General features: G+C 47.3%; 1 protein-coding gene across 1 annotated transcript in view; it reads left to right on the top strand.

Annotated features, from left to right (window-relative positions):
* ABCA4 (ATP binding cassette subfamily A member 4) overlaps positions 1-21,833 on the top strand; it is a 118,846-nt gene that overhangs the window by 33,059 nt on the left and 63,954 nt on the right. The window contains exons 6-15 of the mRNA XM_031967109.1: positions 1,591-1,812; positions 4,417-4,621; positions 7,244-7,309; positions 11,126-11,215; positions 12,583-12,757; positions 16,593-16,724; positions 16,975-17,114; positions 17,856-17,993; positions 18,691-18,884; positions 20,276-20,357. Coding sequence (XP_031822969.1) covers positions 1,591-1,812; positions 4,417-4,621; positions 7,244-7,309; positions 11,126-11,215; positions 12,583-12,757; positions 16,593-16,724; positions 16,975-17,114; positions 17,856-17,993; positions 18,691-18,884; positions 20,276-20,357 — 1,444 coding nt within the window. The remainder of the gene's footprint in view (positions 1-1,590; positions 1,813-4,416; positions 4,622-7,243; positions 7,310-11,125; positions 11,216-12,582; positions 12,758-16,592; positions 16,725-16,974; positions 17,115-17,855; positions 17,994-18,690; positions 18,885-20,275; positions 20,358-21,833) is intronic.

Below are 21,833 nucleotides of genomic sequence, written 5' to 3'. Positions count from 1 at the left end.
TTTGAGCTGGGGAAGGGATAGTGAATCTGTAATAAGAGGATCTCAGTTCAAATCTCTGCTCTGTGACTTACTATCTATGTGACTTTAGATAAGTCACTTAACTCCTCTGAGTGAGCTAAGGTTCTTTTCCAATCTATGATCTGACCAAATTTTAAATGACCTGATTTATCCATTGAGGTACCATGGCATAATGTAGAGTGTTATAAAATATTTAAGAATCTGTATGAACTATGGGAAAGGACTAGATTTGGAGCAAGAAGACTTGGCTTTTAGTCCAGTTCTGATGCTTACCAACTGTGTGATCTTAGATCAATAACTTAACCACTCTAATCCTCAGTTTCCTGACTTGTAAAATGAGGAGAATTACACTTATTCTACTTTCTTCATGGGGTCATTGTGAGGAAACTGATTTGTATGCATTCTAGTATTATGGAAATGCAAATTATTATTTTGTAATATATGACATTAACATGTTATGAAATATTATGTCATATGTTATATAATATAGTTACAACAATTGTTATTATTTAATAAAACCAACAAGCAGATCTATCCTCATTTTACAGATGAAGAAATTCTGGGGGATTTGAGTGACTAGTTCAAGGTCACCAAGATGGGGAGTATCAGAAGCAGGCTGTGACCCTCAGACTTTTGAACTAGTTTTCACTATACTCAACTGCCTCCTGGGTCAAAATAACCTAGTTCACACTAAGATGTCAAAGGAGAATATAGATTTCTTCTTTTGTCCTTTGTTCTTTAAGAGAACCATGGCATCAGGGAGGGATGACATGACATGCAAATGAGTTGTATTTAAGTGAGTTAGGGCTGTGCAAAGTTCATCAGCCTCAATTTTTTCTCCAAAGCTGCCCGAGTCCAGTGGCCAGATATAGATCAGGATGATTGGAGATGGTCCTGGATGCAGTAGAAGGCCTTGGCCTTTTCCAGCTAAAGTCTTTAACTAGTTTCAGTTTGAATGAGGCAATGCCCAGTCACTGAATAAGGCCCGGTAAGAAAGGAACTCCAGAGCTCTGTCCTCCGCACACCCAGCTGCCTCATAGATGGTGGCATTTGTTGAATGGTCCAATTAATGGCTAATAATTTAGGTAACGTATTCCTGAGTTATATATTTCCTTGGATAATAAACTTAGACCTGGAACGGATTTTATTTATTTACTCTTAGGTCTTTTTTGAGACTAGGTCTCCTTATCTGTCAAGCTAAAAGGTCAGCTGTCCCTCCTTGACCCTGTGGATTAGCAGGGAAGCTTTAGCCGGTGGCCCTCCCACCCTGGACTGGTTCACTTCTCCCTAGGGGCAGGAGGGCTCCCTGCTCTGGGGCTCGCTGGGTGGGTGTCAGACTCGGAGGATCCCCAATCACCTCTGGCTGCGCTCGAGTCCAGAACTCCCCACCAAGAGGTCTGGCGGCCTCAGCCTCCGGGAGCAGACACTGTCCTGCTGCCCTGGGGAATCTTCCTTCAGTGGGACAAGGTGTCTTCCTCTAAGGACAGATTCTCCAGTGAGGGCCAAGCCTGGCAGGGTTGGGGTGCTGCTGAGGGCGGGGGCTCACCCACTCTGTGCCGTCTCTGCTTGCAGCAGGGCCAGGTCCTGCACTACAGCAATCCGGCCATCCTCCTGCTGTTCCTCCTGGTGTTCTCTGGGACCACCATCACGCAGTGCTTCCTCTTCAGTGCCTTCTTCTCCAAGGCCAACCTGGCAGCGGCCTGCAGCGGCCTGCTCTACTTCACCCTCTACCTGCCCCACATCCTCTGCTTCGCTTGGCAGGAACACATGACCGCCCAGATAAAGGTGGTGCTGGTGAGTGGCGATGACCCAGCCGTTCTCTGAGAAGGCCCCTTGCCCCGGGGCCCAGAAGTCTCCCCTGAGAGCAGCATGCCCAAGAGAGTGGTTCCCACTTAAAGCTCGCAGCACGAACCAACCAAACAGAAAGGGAAACACCCACATTTAAGGAAGGTGGGGAGGTATGGGAAACCAGGAATACTCTGGGAGGGGAAGTAGAAAAGAGAATGATAGAGAGAGTTCATCCCAGCCTCCTTTCTGGTAGCCTCCTATTCACACTAATTCTATTTACTGACTAGAAGCTAAGTTCTGCTGTTTCTGTGCTGTTGAATCATTGTTGTGTTGAACAACTGAAACCCTATTGTCAGTATTCTTTAAAAATGGTGCCCTGGAACAAAACCCTGATAGCCCTACCCTAGTTTGGCCACTTGGTTTTAGAGAACATAGGGTTAAAAGCCACAAACGGAGAGAGTAGAAATAAATCTCTTGTTTTGAGGCCTTATCCTGACCTGCTAGATCAAACTGAACCAGAAACAATTTGCAAAACTCAGTTCCATTTTGTGGCCCATGGAGCTCATTTAAAAGTCCAGAATGGCCCTTTTCCTTTATTGTTTCCTTTCCCTGATTTAGTGGTGACATACTACTGTGCTCCTGAAGCAAGAGCCCCTAAGTCCCACTGAGTTCCTCAAAACGTTCAAGGCCTTTTAGTAAGTGAGAAACATGTACAATGGCCCTAGATGAGTGGTGATACAGGCCAGGGGCTTAGTGGACCCCTAATTAAAGAGATCCCACTTGCCTTCCAAGTTTCCTGTGTTGAGACCATGGGGAATTCACCCACCTGGCTTGTCTTCCATGCAAACAGCCTGAGCAAATAAACACAGTGGTCTTTAGTCTGAGGGTGGCAAAAGGTGAGCAAACACTTACTATGGGGCTTTCTTTGATGGCCATTTTCCCAAAAAATGTCTCCAGTTTGTACCTGAGGCTGCCACTGCTGTGGCAGTTCTAACAAAGCACACCTGAGCTGCTGTGTAAATTCTGGGCAGTAGGGAACAATATTTCAGTTAGCTCTAAAACAAGTGGAAATGCAGCTCTTGTCCTGGAGAATAAAAAGTGATTTTAAATTGGCACCATTCTTGAAAGAGCAGACTTTTCCACTTTCTTTGACAAACTTGCTGTCCCCTGAATAAAGTTATGGTTCTCATTTCCCTTCCCTCTCTGCTTGGTTATTTTTGTTCTAGAAACATGAAGGGGTTAGAGTGCTGGACCCAGGGTCAGAAAGACTGAAGCTCCATCCCTGCCTCACATTAGCCTTGTGACTCTGGTCAAGTCACTGAATCTCCCTCCATCCCACTTTCCTCATCTGTAAGATGAGTTTATTAATAGCTCCCTCCCTTACCGGAGTGTTGCGAGATCAGATATTTGTAAAGTACTTTGCAAACCATAAAGCACCATTTAGAAGCTATATCTCATAGGCTTGCATGGAGCATGGTCCGGGACACGCCAGGCTGGTCCCGCATGTGCTCCAGCCCATAGTCCAGCTGCCCTCGCGATCCCGCCCTGGGCCAGGGACTCTCTCCCCAGGACACTTCAGTGTAGGGCGTGTGGCCTTCCTTCCTTAGTAGTGGGAACTACGTCTACAACTGGACCGGATAGTCTGTGTTCGACATGATCTGCAGGAGGTAGGAAGGAGGGGCAGTGGTGAAGCAGCCACAGAGCCCCAGGGCCCTGTGTTCCTTCGGTGTGTGTTTGCTGTTGTTTTGGTGTGGGGAGAGGAGGGAAGGAAGTTGGAAGTTCCTGAGAAAATACCAACATGGAAGTTCCTTCTACCGATCAACTGGTCCACAACTTAGCAGTCCTGGGGGGTTGCCTCGAGTAGCAGGAAGGAAAAATGGCTGCCCCAGGACTGCCTGTGCAACGTGAGTCCTGATTCCAAGGCTGGTTGTGTGGGCCGTATGCTGGAGGCTATGCTGTTTCCAGGATTCAGTGCCACAGAGTCAATGTGATGCATGAATTTAGAGCCACAAAAACCATGGAGTCAGTCACTCAAACCATCAGTCAGCCAATGTTGATGGGCCTTTTATGTACCAAGCACAGTGCTAGGCGTTAGGGATGTACTGGTGCAAAGAATGAAGCCATTCTTATTTGTGACAAGTCTGCAGCTAGAAGGAAGCTCAAGCCCAGAGGAATTGGGGACCATGCCCAAAGTCACAATCTGGTAAATATCTGTGCAGGACCAAGAATCCTAAGATTAATAACAGCCGGCCAGCATTTATACAACATTTCAAAGTTTGCAAAGTGCTTTACAAATACCTCATTTTGTCCTCACAATGACCCTGGGAGGCAGGTGCCCTATGCCCATTTTACGATGAGAAATCTGAGGCACAAAGATGAGTGACTTGCCCAGAATCACCTGGCCACTAAATGTCTGAGACTGGATTTAAAGTCGGGTCTTCCCGACCATGGGTTCAACACTCCAGTCACTGATTTCACTAGCTGCTAAATATACAGACCTTCGCCTGGCCATCTTTCTACCCTGCCCACTTGTGTTTGCCATTGTTACATGAAGGATTGTGCTGCAGGTCCTGGGAAGCCTGCCCTAATCTCTGTGACTCTCTTGCCTAGAGCCTGCTGTCTCCTGTGGCCTTTGGGTTTGGCACCGAATATTTGTCTCGCTATGAAGAGCAAGGCATCGGACTCCAGTGGGACAACATTGGCAAGAGCCCCATGGAAGGCGACGAGTTCAGCTTCCAGCTTTCCATCAAAATGATGCTGATTGATGCCATCCTTTATGGCTTCCTGGCCTGGTACTTGGACCAAGTAATTCCAGGTAAGTGAAGATCTCCCTAGATAAAATGTTGTTTCTCGTTTCCTTTGGACACCTGATAAAGCAATCTTCTGAAATTTCCTTTTTTTGCCTCTTTAAAGGAGAACCTCCCAGCCATGCTTCCCTTCAGTTGTTATGAGGGTGGTATTATTTTGTTGTTTCCAGTCACATCTGACTCTTTGTGACCTCCCTTGGGGTCTCTTTGGCAAAGATAGTGGAGTTCTTGGCCATTTCCTTTTCCAGCTCATTTTATAGATGAAGGAACTGAGGCAAAGAGGATTAAGTGACTTGCCCAGGATCACGCAACTTAGAAAGTGTCTGAAGCTGAATTTAAACTCACAAAGAGGGGTCTTTCTGATACCAGGCCCAGTACTCTACCCACAGTGCCACTTAGCCACCTCACTTTAGTGGTATCTTCCTAATGTTCTAATTTATAGAGGTGTTGGCAAAATGGAGATTTCTATCAGCAGTATGTCTGCTCCGTAGGCATTGGACAAGAATCTTATATGAAAGAGAACTAATAGTTAAATTTGTGTCCACCAATGGTCAAATAACTGAGATTCTTTGTACCCTTTCCTTTTTTTTTTTTTTTTTTTTTTTTTCAATTCTGCCCCCATCACTGCAGAAGCAGAAATAGAATATCTTTGTCTCATGATGATCTTACTTCCTTCAGAGCAGACATATTCTGGCTTCTTCCATTTCTCCCTCTTTTCCCTGCCCTTTTCACTGTTCCTCATGTTTCATGGTAAGGTACTCATCAAATGATGCTATCTGGAACAGGAAATCCAAAGGCAAATATAGCCCATGAGAGAGTCATTCTGCCCACTCCCCTGTTAACAGGAGAGAATCTTACAGAATTTTATAGATTCTATAGTCTTAGGAAAGGAAGGACCTTCCGTGGTTAGCTAATTGTTTACTTTCTGCTGATACAAATAGAAAAGTTTTGGGGGGTGGGGAAGACCCATCACAAAGGAGATTTAAGAATGGGCAATGGGTTGTGCTAATTGATCCTGAAGGTCCTGTTTGATTTAGGGACTGTGCAAGGGATATTACTGATAAGAAAATTGAGTTCCAGATAGGTGAAGGGACTTACCATCCATCATAAAGTAGTTAGGAAGGGAATCTGGAGACAGGCTCTTTGTGTTGTTAGCTGGTCTAGTTCAACAGAGGCAAAATTGCCAGATGCCTTAATGGTGGCTAAGAAATAGCCACCATCCTTGGTAAATTTCCTAGAAGGCCTAAGATTCCCAAAGCCCTGCATTTTCCAAAGCCCTGCATATTCTAGCACAATGACATACAATAGACACCTAATAAATGTTGATTGATTCTTCCTACCTACAGCACAACTCTTTTGTCGATGCTGAACAGCACAATGAAAACATTTTTGTTAAAAGTTTTATTTAACTCTTTTTTTTTAATAGCATTTTCCTGCAGATGGAAAAGGCCTACCTTGATTTAAGCGCCATTTAAGTCACCTAGAAAACGAGCTTCAGTGCTTAAATAGTAACTGGATATTTTCCCCATTGATCTCTTGCCTAATTCATTGTGTCTTATTAAAGGATACAGGTCACCAGCAGGAGAGAGTAACTCTGGACTTTAGACTGGGGACTGGTTTCTGTGAATACAAAACTCCTGGTTTTTTGACCATTTTAAAAAAAATCTTAGTATAGAAGAGCCATTGAGATAGAATCAAGGAGCAGCCGTGGATCCTGCTGCAGAGTGAGGACTGCAGGGAGATGCAACTGGCTTTAGAGCATCGTTAATAAGAATAATTAGTATGGGAAGCTACAAGATGGCCCACTTCCTCTCCAGGACAACTGCCTCTTCCGTCTCCTCACTTTCTGACCCACTTTGCCCTGTTTCCTCCCATTTTTCAATATGTATATCCAAGTGGTCTACACATACATGAGGAAGTCCTAGGGGTTTTGTCTCCTTCCCTGGGACATTTTCCCCAGATTCTTTCCTAATTTCCAACCTAATTTATGTGAAAGAGGTTTTTTGAGGGCACCTTTCTTGATTTTTGCCCCTAATGTGTTCTCTGAGTCTTATCTTAGGCACAGAATGGCCTGTTACAGCTTTGATAAGCAGACAGTTCCAGTCTGGCTTCTTTCTCTCCTACGTTCCACTGAGTAGTTCCACAAAGGCAGCAGAATGATTGGCCAGACGACAGATGTCCAACTTTGGGGCGTCCATTCCCGTGGGCATCCTGTGAGCACAGTCTGGGGCTGGAAAGGAGACAATCTCCCCAAGCCCCCTCATTTTACATATGAGAAAACTGAGGTCCCAAGAGGTGGTGACCTGGGCAAGGTCTCATGGGTAGCGTGTAGTTGGGCTGTGATTTAACTGGGGACCTTCCCACTGCACCAAATTGCTCCTGCAGCACCCCAACTTTGAAAACATAAGAAGGCCAAGGTTCTCTTGATGGGAGCCTGCCGAGAGGTCAGTCCTCATGGGAGGCTGTAGTTGGGGTGTGTTATGGCTAGCGAAACTATAAATATCTATAATTACAGTCTGAGATTTACATAGATAAGTCCCAGGCGCTGCAAGAATGTAGTTGGGTGGGGTCCCAGTGAGAACATTTAGTCTACACCTCCTTGTTTATGTGTGTTTGTGTGTATTTTCCAGGGGACTACGGAAAGCCACTTCCTTGGTATTTCCTTCTGCAGGAGTCCTATTGGCTTGGAGGGGAAGGTGAGTCCGAGGGCCTTCTGGAACTCATCCCGCTGTCCCTCCTGCTGGGGGGTGCCCGGGAGGCCCGGCCCTGTCCAGAGCTGCTGCAGGGATTCCAGTGGGAAGCTTTGAACCCAGGCAGCCCATCATTAGCTGTGTGTCATTAGTAAATGAGTCAGTGTGCCCCCTGAGGGCCCTCTGCCGGATTGCAGAGGCATCGGGCATCCCGGTGTGCATGAGAGACCTCCTAGAAGCCCTTTTATTCCTGACGACATGAGGGAGGGAGATGGAGTGACTCAGGGGAAGCCTCAAACAGCAGCCCCTTCCCTACTGCCTTTGATTGTTGAGGCTTTGGGATGGGAGCAAGGGGGGCTACGGAATCCACGGCAGGTCCCCTAAGCAAACGGGACCTTCCGCATCAATTAGCACAACCCACTGCCCATCTTTGACTCTCCTCTGTGGCGGCTCTGTCCCACCCCCCAACCACACGTCTCTCCGGAAAGGAGACAAACATCATTAAGCTTCTCCTCAGTGTCAGGCGCTGCACTAAGCACTTTTCCAGTGTTATCTCATTTGTCCTCACAACAACCCTGTGAGGTGGGTCTTATCATGATCCCTATTTTATGCCAGAGGAAATGGAGGTCAGCAGAGGGCTTGTCCAGGCTCACGCAGCAAGTAAGGGGGGTTGGTGGAACTCAGGTCTACCTGACTAGGCCTGGAGCTCGTCCTCTGTACCACCTCATGCTTCACACGTAGCAAGTGCTTAATACATGCTTTTTCATTCACTGATTCCATTCCAGACTTCTTGAATTGTTATGTGTTATGGATCCCTTTGGCAGCCTAGTAAAAAGACCCTATGGGATGGACCCTTTTCAGAATAATGTTTTTAAATGCATAAAATAGAATACATAGGATTACCCAAGAAACCAACTAGATTGAAATAATATTTTCCACATCCAAGTTTGTGGATCCCCTGAAATCCATCCACTAGTACTCTGGAGCCCCAAGTTGGGACTCCCTGGTTCTAATAGTCTCCTCCTCTCTGCTCCAGTGGACTCTCCCCCTTGTACCCCTTAGCTTCCAATAAGTCTTAGCTTAAATACCACATCCTCCAAGAGCTCCATACCAATCTCTCATATTGCTAGTATCTTCCTTCACATTATTTTGTGTTTACTTTGCATGGATTTTTATACAGGATTAGGCGATATATAGAGTCCTGTACCTACTGTCAGGAGACCTGGATTTGAATCCTAATGATGCCATATACTGCTCATGTGATTATGGCAAGTCACTTTAATCTCTCTGGGTCTCAGTTCCTTCATTTGTAAAATCAGGGAATTTGCCTAGATGGCCTTTAGTTCTACATCTATCTGATCCTGGGTTTTCTCCAGTCTAATGTAAGCTTCTTTATTACATCTTTGTCCTGTATCCCCAGAATTTATACAAGTGCCTTGTATGCAGAGGTAGATTAATAAATGCTCTGTATCCCCAGAGCTTATACAAGTGCTTTGTATGCAGAGGTAGATTAATAAGTGCTTGAGGAAGGTAGGAAGGAAGGAAGAAAGGAAGGAAAGAAGGAAGGGAGGGATAGAAGGAGGGAGAAAAGGAAGGAAAGAAGGGAGGAAGGGAAGGAAAAAGGAAGGGACAGAGGGAAAGAAAGAAGGAAGGAGGAAAGGAAGGAAGGAAAGAAGGAAAGGAGGGAAGGAAAGAAAGAAGGAAGGAAGAACTGAATCTTTCTTTAAAACCTCCTCCTTTTTCCTATGCACCTGGTCTTCATCTTCTCAAACTTTTTAAAGGAACAGGTTGTTCTCCCAAGATGAAGAGGCTTCCAGAGCTTCTAGGGGGTTAATCCTCAGAACAAATATTCTAAGGTCCCTTCCATGTTGACACAAGTACACATAAGGCCCAAAGTGAGGAGAGATAAGGGCATTTGTTCTGCCATGAAGCTTTAGATAAAAGTTCAGCCTTCTCACTGATAGAGGACACCTGGCCAAGGTAGGGTTCTGGAATTCAGGAAGGACACCACCTTCCTCAACCCCACTCCCACCCCCTATCCCCACCTTCTTTCTTTTTGGTTTCTGGGAAGGAAAATAGAGAAAGAAACTTCAGGGACAAGGCTTTAAGCAGGCCTTGTGGGCAAAGGAAATCCTTCCCAGCTAGAAATATGAGAAGTCTTGCCTTCCCCTCCCCCTCTCACTTCCCCTTCCCCCCTCCCAAAGAAGTACTTTTTGGTATTCACTCTGTACTTGGGCTTAGGTTAGCCCCCGACAGGAAGACTCTTTAAAACCTCCATTTTCTCTCTTAGGTCTCACTCTAGGTCTTTTAAAAGGCATACATGATTTTTTTAGAATGACTTAAGCACAGAGCCTTCAGACAGCTTGTTGTTTTCCCATACAGCTTCTTGTATGTATTTTCTTAGTCAATAATTATTTATGAAGAGTTGACCATATTCCAAGCACAGGGATAAGCATTGGGTGTATAAAGGAAGGCAAAAATCAATTCCTGGCCTCAAGGAGGGAACATTCCAAGGAAAAGAATGAATGAATTTTTAAAAGAACCATAGTGAAAAGGTAGGATTCCTTCAGAGATGGGAATCCTTCGTTCAAAAGAGTGGCCTCTGTGAAGGCGGGAGAAATCCTTGTTAGTTAAAGAAGGCAGAGAGCTGGTGTCTGGAGCCTCCTTGTAAACAAGTTGTCCATCCTTTATGACTTAATCAACCACAACTTCACCTCATCATGAAAATTCTAGTCGTGATCCTTCATCTGAAGCTCAATAGCAGAGGACACACAGAGAGGTCCCCGCCAAACACATATGCCCCCCTGCAGTGATCCTGGTTGGGATGCTCAGGAACAACTGGGCTCAGAATTATAGAATTCAGGGGGCTTTAAAATCATTCATCTCCCTCCCCCCATTTTAATAGATGAGGGAACCAAGGCAATCGTTTCCTTTTCCTAAGGAGGAGAAAGGTCTTGGCCAGAGTCACAAAGATAGCAGATGTCAGAGCCAAGATTCCACTTCCTGGGGCAGTGTTTTCCTGTTGCACCCTTTACCCTCCCAATTTCTCAAGGGAATCATCTGCTATGTTAAAATACATAAGACCCAGAGAGTCAATAATGAAACATCCCTCCCCCTTCCAGGTGGAGGATTAGGGGCTACTACAGCAGAATATTCTGTGCAGATTCAGGTGAGGTAATTGAATTGCATGACTTTGTATGAACTATCTGTGTGATAGTGGGGTGGGAAAGAGGGCCCGAGGGGAGGATTTTGTATTCCTCCAAAAGAAATAGCTGTGACATCCAAACAAAAGACACCAGCAAAGCCTAAATTTAAAAATAGCAGAGGAGTCCCAGTGTGGGAAGACCACCTAGACATGCCCCCCACCCACTGTCTTAATGGGGCCTGGTCTGGGGACAAGAGCAGTGAGTATCTGAAGAGCAAACAAACCTTGTCATCAGATCAGAGCTGAAAGCCCCCTCCCGACAGGCTGTTCCGCTTCCTGGCACATCCCAAAGCACTGAAACTGTCTGACTTCAACGAAGCTTGTGTTACCAAGCCCTCTGGGCGGCAGTGACTCCTGGGCACAGATTGCGCAAGGGGCACCCAGAAAGCGCCAGTGGTTTCAGTACGTCACGGCCCGTGCTGAGTCGGGGAGGGGAAGGGGTGGGGGGGGGCGGTCCCCTCAGGGGACCTGATGCTAAGAGCGCTGACTTGGCTGTTTGTGGCTGTTTGTGGCTGCTTCTCACGGAGAACACCTCTGCCTCTCATCTCCTCCCCCGCCCTGCAGCCCTTCCCAGAGCTTAGTGAAAGAGAGTTAACTTGGAGTTTTGGTTCCTGTAGGATGTTCAACCAGAGAAGAAAGGGCCCTGGAAAAGACTGAGCCTGTAACAGAAGAAATGGAAGATCCTGATCACCCCGGGGAGAGACATGGTATAAATGCCAGAGCACGAGTTCTTAAATTTATTTTGTGTCTCAAATCCTTTGGCAGGCTGATGAAATCTGTGGACCCCTTCTCAGAACCATGTTTTTCAATTCATAAAGTAAAATATATAGGATTAGAAAAGAAACAAATTCTATTGAAATTGTGTGTCTATGTGTATGTATAAAATTCACAGACCCACAATTAAGAATCCTTGCCCTAGACCAAGAGAGAAACACAAGCAAAGGAAAGAGGAAGTCTCTGAAAGGTAGAAAAGGCCACAGGGACATGTCTAACTTGGATGAAAGGGGAAATGAATGGTTTTCATTGACAAAAAGTAAAACTGAATTCTTTGGAAAAGCCCAGTAGCATGTGTGTAAAAAAGCATGGGGCAGGGGGAGAAGGAAGGGGGACGCCCAGACATGAGCACATATTTCCTAGAGAAAGCTTCTCCAAAAGTGGGTAATGTGTTTATGCCCTCATAAACGAATCCCAAGCGAGTTGTACAAATATACTGACTTCACTTCCGAGGATTTAACAAGAACAATTAGTTTGGGTCACTGGGCCCTGAGACGGATGTGAGCTATGAGAAAAAGCAGAAACTACAGCCAATGTCCCGACTGTGTGTGCTGGGGGGAGAAGACTACCCAAGAGAGCATTATCCTACTTTAATTGTGGACCAGAAAATCTGGGAGTCCCATCACACTACTCTAAGTTACCTAATGATTCCTACCTGATTGGCCCAGGTTCAGAGTCCCTATTTCCCTACCCAGATTCCCTTCTTTTATGTCAGCATGACATTTGGACTTTCTTTGGAGTGGTCAATTAAGCAGCCTTGAAGTTGGCAAAATCTGGGTTTAACTTCTGTCTTAAACACACAAAGTTTATGTGAATATGAGAAAATTGTTCAAACTAAATGTTTCAGGAATATATATTTAGTGCTAGAAAGTATCTGAGAGGTCATTTAGTCCATTTTATAGGAAAATGTTTTATAATCAGCTCCCCAGATAAAAGAATATACTCATGACAGAACTGTTAAGTTATATATCCTGAATGATTAAGATTTTCTTCATGGTGTTCTTTTAAGTCTACACAGTCAAAATATGTTAAACCCTAAATTCTGAATTAGAATTTTTGAAGTAGAAAGCTTCACCCTAAAAATTTAACAATCAGCTCTCTGGAGTCAATAGAAGCTGGTTCCAGCACACTGCTGCCTATGGAGATCTGGTCTGGTGGGAAGAGCTGTGAGCGAGACCGCTCTTACCCAGCTAGAAAGCAGGGCTGAGGTGGCTCCCCACCAGGGGATCTAAGCTGGAGACGCCATGCTAAGGGACAGGGCAAGACCTAATCGCTCTTTGTCAACCTCTTTTCCTCTAAGATACCTTCTTTGAGAGAGAGCTCCCTGGACTGGTCCCCGGCGTGTGTGTGCAGAATCTGGTGAAGGTCTTTGACTTCCAAAGCAAGCCAGCAGTGGACCGTCTGAACATCACTTTCTACGAGAACCAGATCACCGCCTTCCTTGGGCACAATGGCGCTGGGAAAACTACCACCATGTGTGTACCTGGGGAACCATCCACAGCAGCATCCGCCTTTCCACCTGGGGACGGGGGCGGGGGAGCGCACTCCTTTCCCAGGGACTCCCCTTATGATCCCCACTTCCTTCAGCGCCCGGCTGTTAAATGGTTTCAGTTTTCAGTTGGGGAGAGCTGCATGGTACAGTTGATAAGTGAATTGGGTCTGGAATCTGCAATTCAAACCCAGTCTCAGACACTTTCTATCTGTGTATAAGTCATTTAATTTCTACCTACCTCAGTTTTCTCAACTGTAAAATAGGGTTAATAGTAGTGCCTCCTCCCAGGCTTGTTGTGAGGATCAAATGAGATAATAACTAGAAAATGCTTAACACACTGCCTGGCACACAGTGGGTGCTGAACAGTGTTTGTCCCTCCCCACTGATTCTCCTTTATTTTTGTTGGGGGTCGAGAAAGTAGGGGAGAATGAATCTGAGATTCTATTGGTGCAGAGAACTTCCAGTAAGGAAACCCCCTTCTGCCAATGCAAGCTGGCACCCACTTTCACTCCTCAGAGAGGATCATCTGGGCATCGAGAAGTCATTGGACTTGCCCGGGTTTAGATAGCTACCGTTAGTCTCAGCCCAGACTTCCAGGCAGTTCCTCCCGTGCAGAGACCCACGCTCTGTCCTCCTGCACCAGGATACTGTTGGCTTGACTTCCTCAGAGCAACTTCTGTTATCTCGGAAACTTGCTCTGTCTCCTTAGCAGACAGTGAACTCTCTGAGGGCGACAGCTTTGATTTTGTGCCTTTGACAATCACCTGCTTCATTCGTAGGATTGCAGATTTAGAGTTAGAAGTGAACTCCAGATGATCCAGTTCCCCATTTTACAGGTGAAGAAACTGAGGCAAAGAGCTCCAGATGATCCAGCTCCTTATTTTACGGATAAAAAAGTTGAGGCAGTTATGTGACTAGCCCAGGGCCCCACATCTAATAAATGGCTGAGGCTCCAGGTCCAGCACTCTATCCATTGAACCACCTGGGTACCCCTTCATGACCTCATTTGAGCTTCACACTAAAGGTCCTTTGTAACATAGTGGAGTCCCTTCCTCTCTTTCTAGTCCCTCATCCTTCCCCTCATCCTCTACTTCAACAACACTGGTCTCCTGCTCTGTGCTTCAGCTCTTGTCCCAGAGACAAGCTGACCCTCCTCCCCACGGTGCTCTGTCTCTTCCCCATGTGCTCCCCGACTTCCCTCCGATTTCCTTGCCATCTCCGGGCAGATGCCCCTCTGGCTGGCTCTGCCTTCCCCTCTGGGGACCCTGTTGACTCTCTCTCGGGTCTGCCCCGGACTTCACATCTTGTCTCCCACTGAGCTCTGGGGGGGTGGGGGGGGATGGGGGTGGTGGGGAGGGGAAGGTAAGTGATCCCTGTACCTTTCCTGCAGCCACCAGGGCCAGCCCTTGTAGGAATCACTCTCTCCCAGTGTCCCGTAGTCATGGAGGAGTGAACTACGTTTCCCCCATAAATCACGTTGCTTCCTTCTGGCCTATGGTACAGAGAGGAGAGTCACGGGAGCCCATAGAGTCGGAGCTTTATAAAGGGCAGCTTGGCATGGCCCCGACAGAGCTGGCCCAGGCTTTGGCATGAAGATAACTTGGGTGGGCAAGTCGCTTAGCCAGGAAACCCTCTGGGAGTCTAAGCGCAGAGAAGGGTCCCCCCGAAAGTCACTGAAAACCAGATCAAGACTAGAGCAAAACGGGAAAGGCCCGGTGGGGGGATGGAGGAACTAATGGACTCATGGCCCAGGCTCAGATTCCAGCTGTGCTGCTTTTTTTTTAAACAATCATTGAAGTTCTCAGAGTCTCAGTTTTCTCATCTGTAAAATAGGGGTGATAACTCCCTCCCAGAACTTTGTAAGGTGTATGTGAAGGGAAGCCGTTGCTACAGCAACCAGCCTCTGAGAGGCAGAGGGTGATGTCTATATTTGTTACTATTCTTTATAATGAAAAGCAGTGTGAGGGAGTGAGTAAAGGTTGGACTCAGAGCCCGGAAGACCTGGGTCCAAGTCCTACTTATTAGACATATAACCTTGGGCAGTCTATGTACCCCCTTTGAGCCTCAGCTTTCTCATCTGTAAACTGGGGACAGGAACAGCTCTAGCACCTCCCCATTGGGATCATGGTGAGAATCAAGTGAATCACTAGGTGAAGTGCTTTGTTAACACTAAATCATGTTATGAATGTAGGCTATTATTACGGTCAGATGATAGGTAAATGGCCGTAAGGCCTCACCTTTGTGTAATCGTTTTCGGGGTTTTAGAAATTACTTGGGGTGCACCCTGCCTGGGTTTAAGCATGTTCTTACCGAGCAGACCCTTAGATGGGAACAACTTGGAAAGCAGGACCGTCCCGGGGCACGCGGGAAGGGGCAGGATGGCCCGGAAGAGCCCTTGGGCGTCTCCCGACCAGCTCTCAGGCTCCCGGCCCGGAACCACGTCCCGGGGCAGCCCGGGCTCTGCCGGCCCGGGAGCCCGGAGCCCAGCCTCTGGCGTCCAGCCCCAGATAAGGAAGGAGCCGCACAGGCACACGCCCGGCCCAGGAATGCTCCTGGCGGGCCCAGGACTGTGAGCCCGGGCCGGCCTTGCCTCTCCTGCCCCCTCGTGGCCTCTGCGGGCCCGAGCCCCGGAGCCTCGGATGCAGCCCGTGTGGGGTGGGCTACGGGATCCGCGCCTGCCGCCCCAGGCACGGGCTAAAAAAGGGCAAACGGCCCCTGCTCAGGGAGCCTCTGCTGCTGCTGCGCAAAGCACGGGCAGGTGCCCGGGTGGTTCTGGATCCTGCTGAGCTTGTCCTTGTGCTGGATCCGGACCGGTCTGGGAATTCTGAGCCTAGAAGGAGAGGGGCCTTTCCGGGCACGGACAGCGGGCAGTGCCAGAGGGTCCCCGGGAGATGGCCGGGACAGCGGGCAGGCTGGGGCGGACGGGGCAGGGCGGGAGAGGCGCCTGGCTAGCCCGAAAGCCAGGGGCCCAGTCAGCGCGCAGGTCGGGTGCCCATTGGGTGTCAGATCTGCCCAGGAGCTGGAGGGAAGCTAGGTCCCTCACACACTCTAGGCTGGAATAAGCTGAGTCCTGGGGCAGCGAAGTCAGCTTCTCCAAGAAACCCCAGGGAAGGGCCCGACTAGAGCCCAGATTCTTAGACTTCCCATCCAGTCTTCTTTTCATGTGAACCAGCCCCTTTCTAAAGGAAAAATCTTTTTAAAAAATATCTTCCCTAAAAGTTGATCCAGAGGTACCATGATATTATGGGCAGAATATGAGCCTAGAGTCCGGAAGGTTTGGAAGTTCCACTTCGGATACATATCGGGCATGGCCTTTGGGCTCATAGGACTCTGGACCCCTCACTAAGGCTGAAGTGATAGAAGTGACCTGCCCAGGCTTACACAGGCTGGAAACATCTGTGATAAGGATCTTTCCCCTGCATCCCAATGACTGCTTTTGCTGCTTTACCTAGGAGGGAATTAATAAACTTCATAGCATTACAGGTTTAGCGATAGAAGGGACCTTAAGGCCTACTGAGCCCAACTCCATCATTTTTACAGATGAGGAAACCGAGGCACAGAGTGGCTCAGTGATTTGCCAAGGGCCGTGAGCTAGTAAATACCACAGTCAGCATTTGAACTCAGTTCTCCCTGCCTCCGAATCCCAGTGGAGGGAGATAGATGTGATTATCTGAAGTAGGAGATAAATGCGCACTGTTGGTGGCTGTTTGCAGTCTCTTTTAGTGAGTTCAAATTAGAACAAAGGGAAGATTTCTCCTTGACTTGGTCTGAATGGTTCCCCCTTTCTAGCATGTTTACATGTTGGTCTACTTCTCCAGGTCCATCCTGACTGGGCTGATCCCTCCTACTTCTGGCACGGTACTGATTGGTGGGAAGGACATCGAGACCCACATGGACTCCATCCGGCAGGACCTCGGCATGTGCCCACAGCACAACATCCTGTTCCACTAGTAAGTCCAACCCGAGCAAAGACTGAGCACTCCAGGGCCCATCTTGGGCATCTCTCCTTCCCAAGCGCCATGAAAGCTGTTACTCAGAGGCAGTTAGCCTTGAGGCTCTGGCTGTCCTTCTACAGGAGTCTTAAGTCGTTCACTTGAATAGTTTTTCTAGGGGAGAATTAAGTGGAGGTGACCATGTTTTCCTCAGCGCAGCTCCCTGGCCCCCGAATTCTGAGGCCGTTCCTCCTTTCTGTTCCCACAGTCTCACGGTGGCTGAGCACATCCTGCTATATGCACAGCTGAAGGGGAAGTCCAGGAAGGAGGCGCAGCTGGAGATGGAAACCATGTTGGAAGACACAGGCCTGCACCACAAAAGGAACGAAGAGGCTCAGAATCTGTCAGGTGCACCTTGGTTTTAAGTCGAGGGGGGGCGGGGGGGACAGTCACAGTGTGGGGAGCCTATTAAATGGGATTGGGTTTGAAACAGATGAGCAGCCAGGAACTCAGAAAGTTCCTTAAAGATTTCCTCCTCTTTGGGAAATATCCTGGGAGTAACTCCTCTCCATCAGTTCTCATTGAGGATGAGCGATGGAAAAGATCAGGCAGCCAGGTTCACTCTTCCATCCGTTCATTCATTCAGCCAGCGTTTATGAAGCTCCTACTATGTTACAAGTTAGGTTTTGTTTGTTTTTGGAGTCAAAATGGTGACTTTGATGATTTGAGGAACTCCTCAGGAGTTTCCTCCTTGTAGCAGTGCAGTTCAGCACCCTCAACTTGGTCGGGGACCACCGAGAGATTAGGGATTTGTTCCCAGTCACACAGTCACACAACCGGCACCTGGGAGGTCACACTTGAAACCAGGCCTTTTTGCTCTTGGGATGGCAGAAGAACGCCGCCTCTGCCAGGTTGTCTGATATTTATATGAGTTTGGGCTAAAGTAGGAAGGAGGAGATGGAGGCTATTGGCCAGAGAGAGGGGGGAGGAGGGTTGCTCTTCTTCAGATGACTTGCTCCCGGGAGGCCAGGGTCCCGAATGCCTTTTGTGTTAGATGAGCTTCTCTGGCGAGCTGGGAATAATTCTAAACGTCGAGGGATTGCCCTCCTTCGCAAACATTGTGATGCGAGGGTCTTCTGGCGTCCGCAGGGGGCATGCAGAGGAAGCTGTCAGTGGCCATCGCTTTCGTGGGAGACGCCAAGGTGATCGTTTTGGATGAGCCCACCTCTGGGGTGGATCCCTACTCCAGGCGCTCCATCTGGGATCTGCTCTTGAAGTATCGCTCAGGTAACGGACCTCAGCCAGGGAGCCAGGGGGGCTGTTCTCTGCGTGCCTTACCCCCTCCCCCTGCCCCGCCCTGTGGGGTCAGCTAACTGAATGGAGAGTGGTGAGCAATAGTAAAAGGGTTCTGGATACACAACCAAAAATCAGCTTGAGATCTGGATGATTCCTGATTTCCTGACCATCTGCCACCACATAAGCTTTCCATGTGCTAGTCACTAGTGGTTTAATAGCCCAGAACTCTACTTGCCTCCTTTGCTTAGCGTTTGTCGATCATGCATGTGGGCCCACTTCCCAGAGATTCAGAGAGAAGCATTTTTGCCCGCCACGAGGGCCCACACACACATAAAGTGCCCGGGTGCAGGAGGCGCAGTCGGTGCGTTATTGGGTCCAGTGAACACCGACGAGATGTCACACAGCACTTGGCTGGGCTCCCATAGGTAGGCCCTGGGCCTGCTCTTAGATCTGGATCTCAACCAGATTTCTCCTGGAATCGGCGCCACGGGATGAAGCCCTCCTCTCTCAGTTTGCCTGGCTGGTGTTATACACAGAACATTCACGCCCGTGTCAAATCCAGTACGATCCTTCAGTGTTACCGAAAAGTCCACCTCTGCAAGATCACTGTTAGAGGGAGCTCCCTGAGGAGGAGTCCCTGGGAGGGCGGGGTGGCGGCTGAATGGTGTCTCTTGCTCCTCCCCCCCAGGACGAACCATCATCATGTCCACTCATCACATGGACGAGGCTGACCTCCTGGGGGACCGGATAGCCATCATTTCCCAGGGCAGACTCTACTGCTCAGGGACTCCCCTCTTTCTGAAGAATTGCTTCGGCACAGGTTTCTATCTAACCTTGGTGCGGAAGATGAAGAACATCCAGAGCCACGGGAAAGGCTGCGAGGTACGTTTCTGTCCGGCTCCCTCTGTCCTTCTGGAGAGATTTCAGAGGCCCATGATCTCCCAGAAGGAATGAAATCAATGCAAAACAAGATGTCCGACCTCGGCTCAGTGGGACGCATGTTGGGCGGGAAGTCCAGAGGCCCACCCAGATGCTTGCTTCGGCTGTTTGGCTTTATAACTTTGGCCAAGCCATGGTCCTTCTCTTGGACCTCAGTTTCCTCATCTGTAAAATAAAAAGGTCACACTGGTTGGCCTAAGATGTTATTTCCAGCTCTAAATTATAGTCCAGGAATATGTGTAAGTAGCATATAAAACGTATAGTGTAAAAAATGTATAGGGAATCAATGCAAGGAGTCCCAGTGTGGAAATTCCTCACCAATATAACAGCAATTCCACTGTTATCTAGCTTTGGGGAGCTGCCTGGGACCCTGAGACAATAAGTTGTAATGTTCTGGGCTAGCTTTCTGGGCTTTGGTTTCAGCAGAATAATCACTGCAAGAATAGTCAGGAATAAAGTCCAAAATTTATCTTTATTATCTCCTTCAGAGTCTGTCCCCCCTCCCCTGGGACTGGGCTAGTTTTCTAGGGGACCTTCAGGTGAGTCTTGGTCTCAGTGGAGAAGTGAAGGGGGTAGAAGAGCGACCACATGGTGGGAGATGGAATGTCTCTCTTCCAGGCCTTATTGGTTGTTATATACCCTATTACAATTACATCATTACAGCACACTATGCATATATGAACTAGAGAACCCTTACATCACCATGCTAAGTACTAAGTATATGTAAACTAGAGAACCATTGTTTCATCGATTCCTCTGAGTTAACATCTTGTTTCAAGTATACTTCTCCAGAGTTCTGGCTCTCTACAATAAGTGATTCACTCAAGATCCCCTGAGTGTCTCTCTCCACCCCCCACAACTGGTTTTGTACGGTTGTGTGTATGTGTGTTTTACTAAGTAAAAGAGGCCATTATTTGTTCCATTTTTTATTTTGTCTTAATCACTGAATGGGCATTGCCAAGATCAGGAAAGAAGAAGATTGAAGTCTAGGAGAGGGAATGGCCTGGGAGAATAAACACTGAGGAATGCTGAGCCCAGAGGTCCTGGGGAGGATGAAAAAGGATGAAGGTTGGGAAGGAAATATAAGCCTCGGTGTAGGCAGAGAGAGGATGATGGGGGCTTCCTTCCCTTCCTCCCTACCCTCAGCCCAGTAGCAGCTTCTTCAACGAAATGCCCAGAAATAGCCTTCTGATGGTGAGGAGAGATTTTGTTGTTCACGCTCCTAGTTATGGCAAATAGGTGTTGGGATGGTAACCGAGGAGAACAAGGGCCTGCTGGCCACAGCTAATGAAATGATTGCTCTCTTCTCATTCCCTTTCACTTACCTGTTACAGAAGACCTGCAGCTGTACATCTAAAGGTCCGTCCATCAGCTGCCCAAAGGTTGAAGAGATAACAGCAGAACAAGTATTGGATGGTAAGCAGTGAAAACACTGGTGTGCTGTACCCGGGGCTGCTGTCCTTCTGTCCGTAATATTTGTCATCCCTGCCTCATGTATCCTGCTCAGTAGAACTTTAATGAGAAGAAAAAAATGTTCCCCTCGTACCTCTCGGATCCAGCCAAAGCCAAGTGTTTTCTTCCTCCCCTCCCAAATTAAAAAGATCTTGAGTTCTAGAAATGCCATCTAAGGTCCTGACTCATATGATCAGAGCTCTGGAGCCAGAAAGGAACTTAGAATTTACAAATGAGAGAATTGAGATACTATTAAATGACTTGCCCGGGGTCATCAAGCTAGTCTCTGAATGGGAATTTGAACTCAGGTCTCTCATGACTCTATGTCCAGTGCCCTATCCAGTGGGGCCCACTGCCCAGGTTCTCCTGACGTACTGTTTCTCAAAAATCAGTTCTGCTAATATCCTTGGAATATCCACTTTGCCTGCTACCCTTTCCTAGAGAAGGAGGCATTTGCCTATTGCTCAGAAAGAAAACAAAGAAAGTTCCTAGTTTAGAACAGACTGTCCACCCCCCCCCACCCTGAGATTTAGAAAATATATTTTTTTGAAATCTAGATTATCAAGGGAAAAAAAGGAAAATGTAAATGATGAGTTTTGCTTAATTACTTAGAGAAAGTATTTAAAATCTATTTAAGGGTATGTGCTACCAAATCTTCATACTGCTTTGAAAGAATCTGAGGGGAGTTGGAAATATTTTCTATGGTCATGCCTCTTGATTCTGTTCATTTCACTCTTCATTATTTCATGCAAGTATTGCTGGGTGAAAGAGTATACACAGTTTTATAACTCTTTGAGCATAAATCCACATTGCTCTCCAAAATGGTTGGATCAATTAATTCACAATTCCACCAACAGTGAATTGGTGTCTCCTCAGTTTTTCTATTTCCTTCTTTGAGAGAGACACAATTAAAAGGATTTTCAATGCTGTAGCTATGTATAAGAAGCTGGTAGTCAACATGTTCCTGTCATCCACCTGCCCTCCCACTTCAGAAAGTTCAAAGAGAACATTTTTTCTTATTGCCATCAGGGCAATTTCCCTTGTGAAGCTGAAACCTTAGGTAGACATTTCACTCTTGAATATTTTGTAATATATTCTAATCTGTAGAAATGTTTCAGTTTCTGTCTCTTGTTTTGCATAAATGTTTTTTCATTATAGTTTATTTGTGATGCTGTTTTATATAATGAGCATTTAGTGGGAAAGAATTAGGCTGGTGAGTTTATGTAAAGAGATACCCTTACTCTTAAGGGGTAGGGACCAGAGAAGTAGCTTTTGTTCTGAACCAGACTTGTACCTTTAGACAAGCATTATTTAAGGGGGGCAGATAGATATAAATCTAAACCAATACTTTCTTGGAGACAGGCCATGACCTCTCTTTTCTTCCCCATTAAAAGTAGAAATTGCAGTCTCTCTCGTAGAAGGGGGAGTCAGATTCCAAGG

This window comes from Sarcophilus harrisii, chromosome 4, assembly GCF_902635505.1.
Source record: "Sarcophilus harrisii chromosome 4, mSarHar1.11, whole genome shotgun sequence".
NCBI classification, from domain to species: Eukaryota; Metazoa; Chordata; class Mammalia; order Dasyuromorphia; family Dasyuridae; genus Sarcophilus; species Sarcophilus harrisii.
Note: the sequence above shows the minus strand (reverse complement) of the source record. Positions and strands in the feature narration are given on the sequence as shown.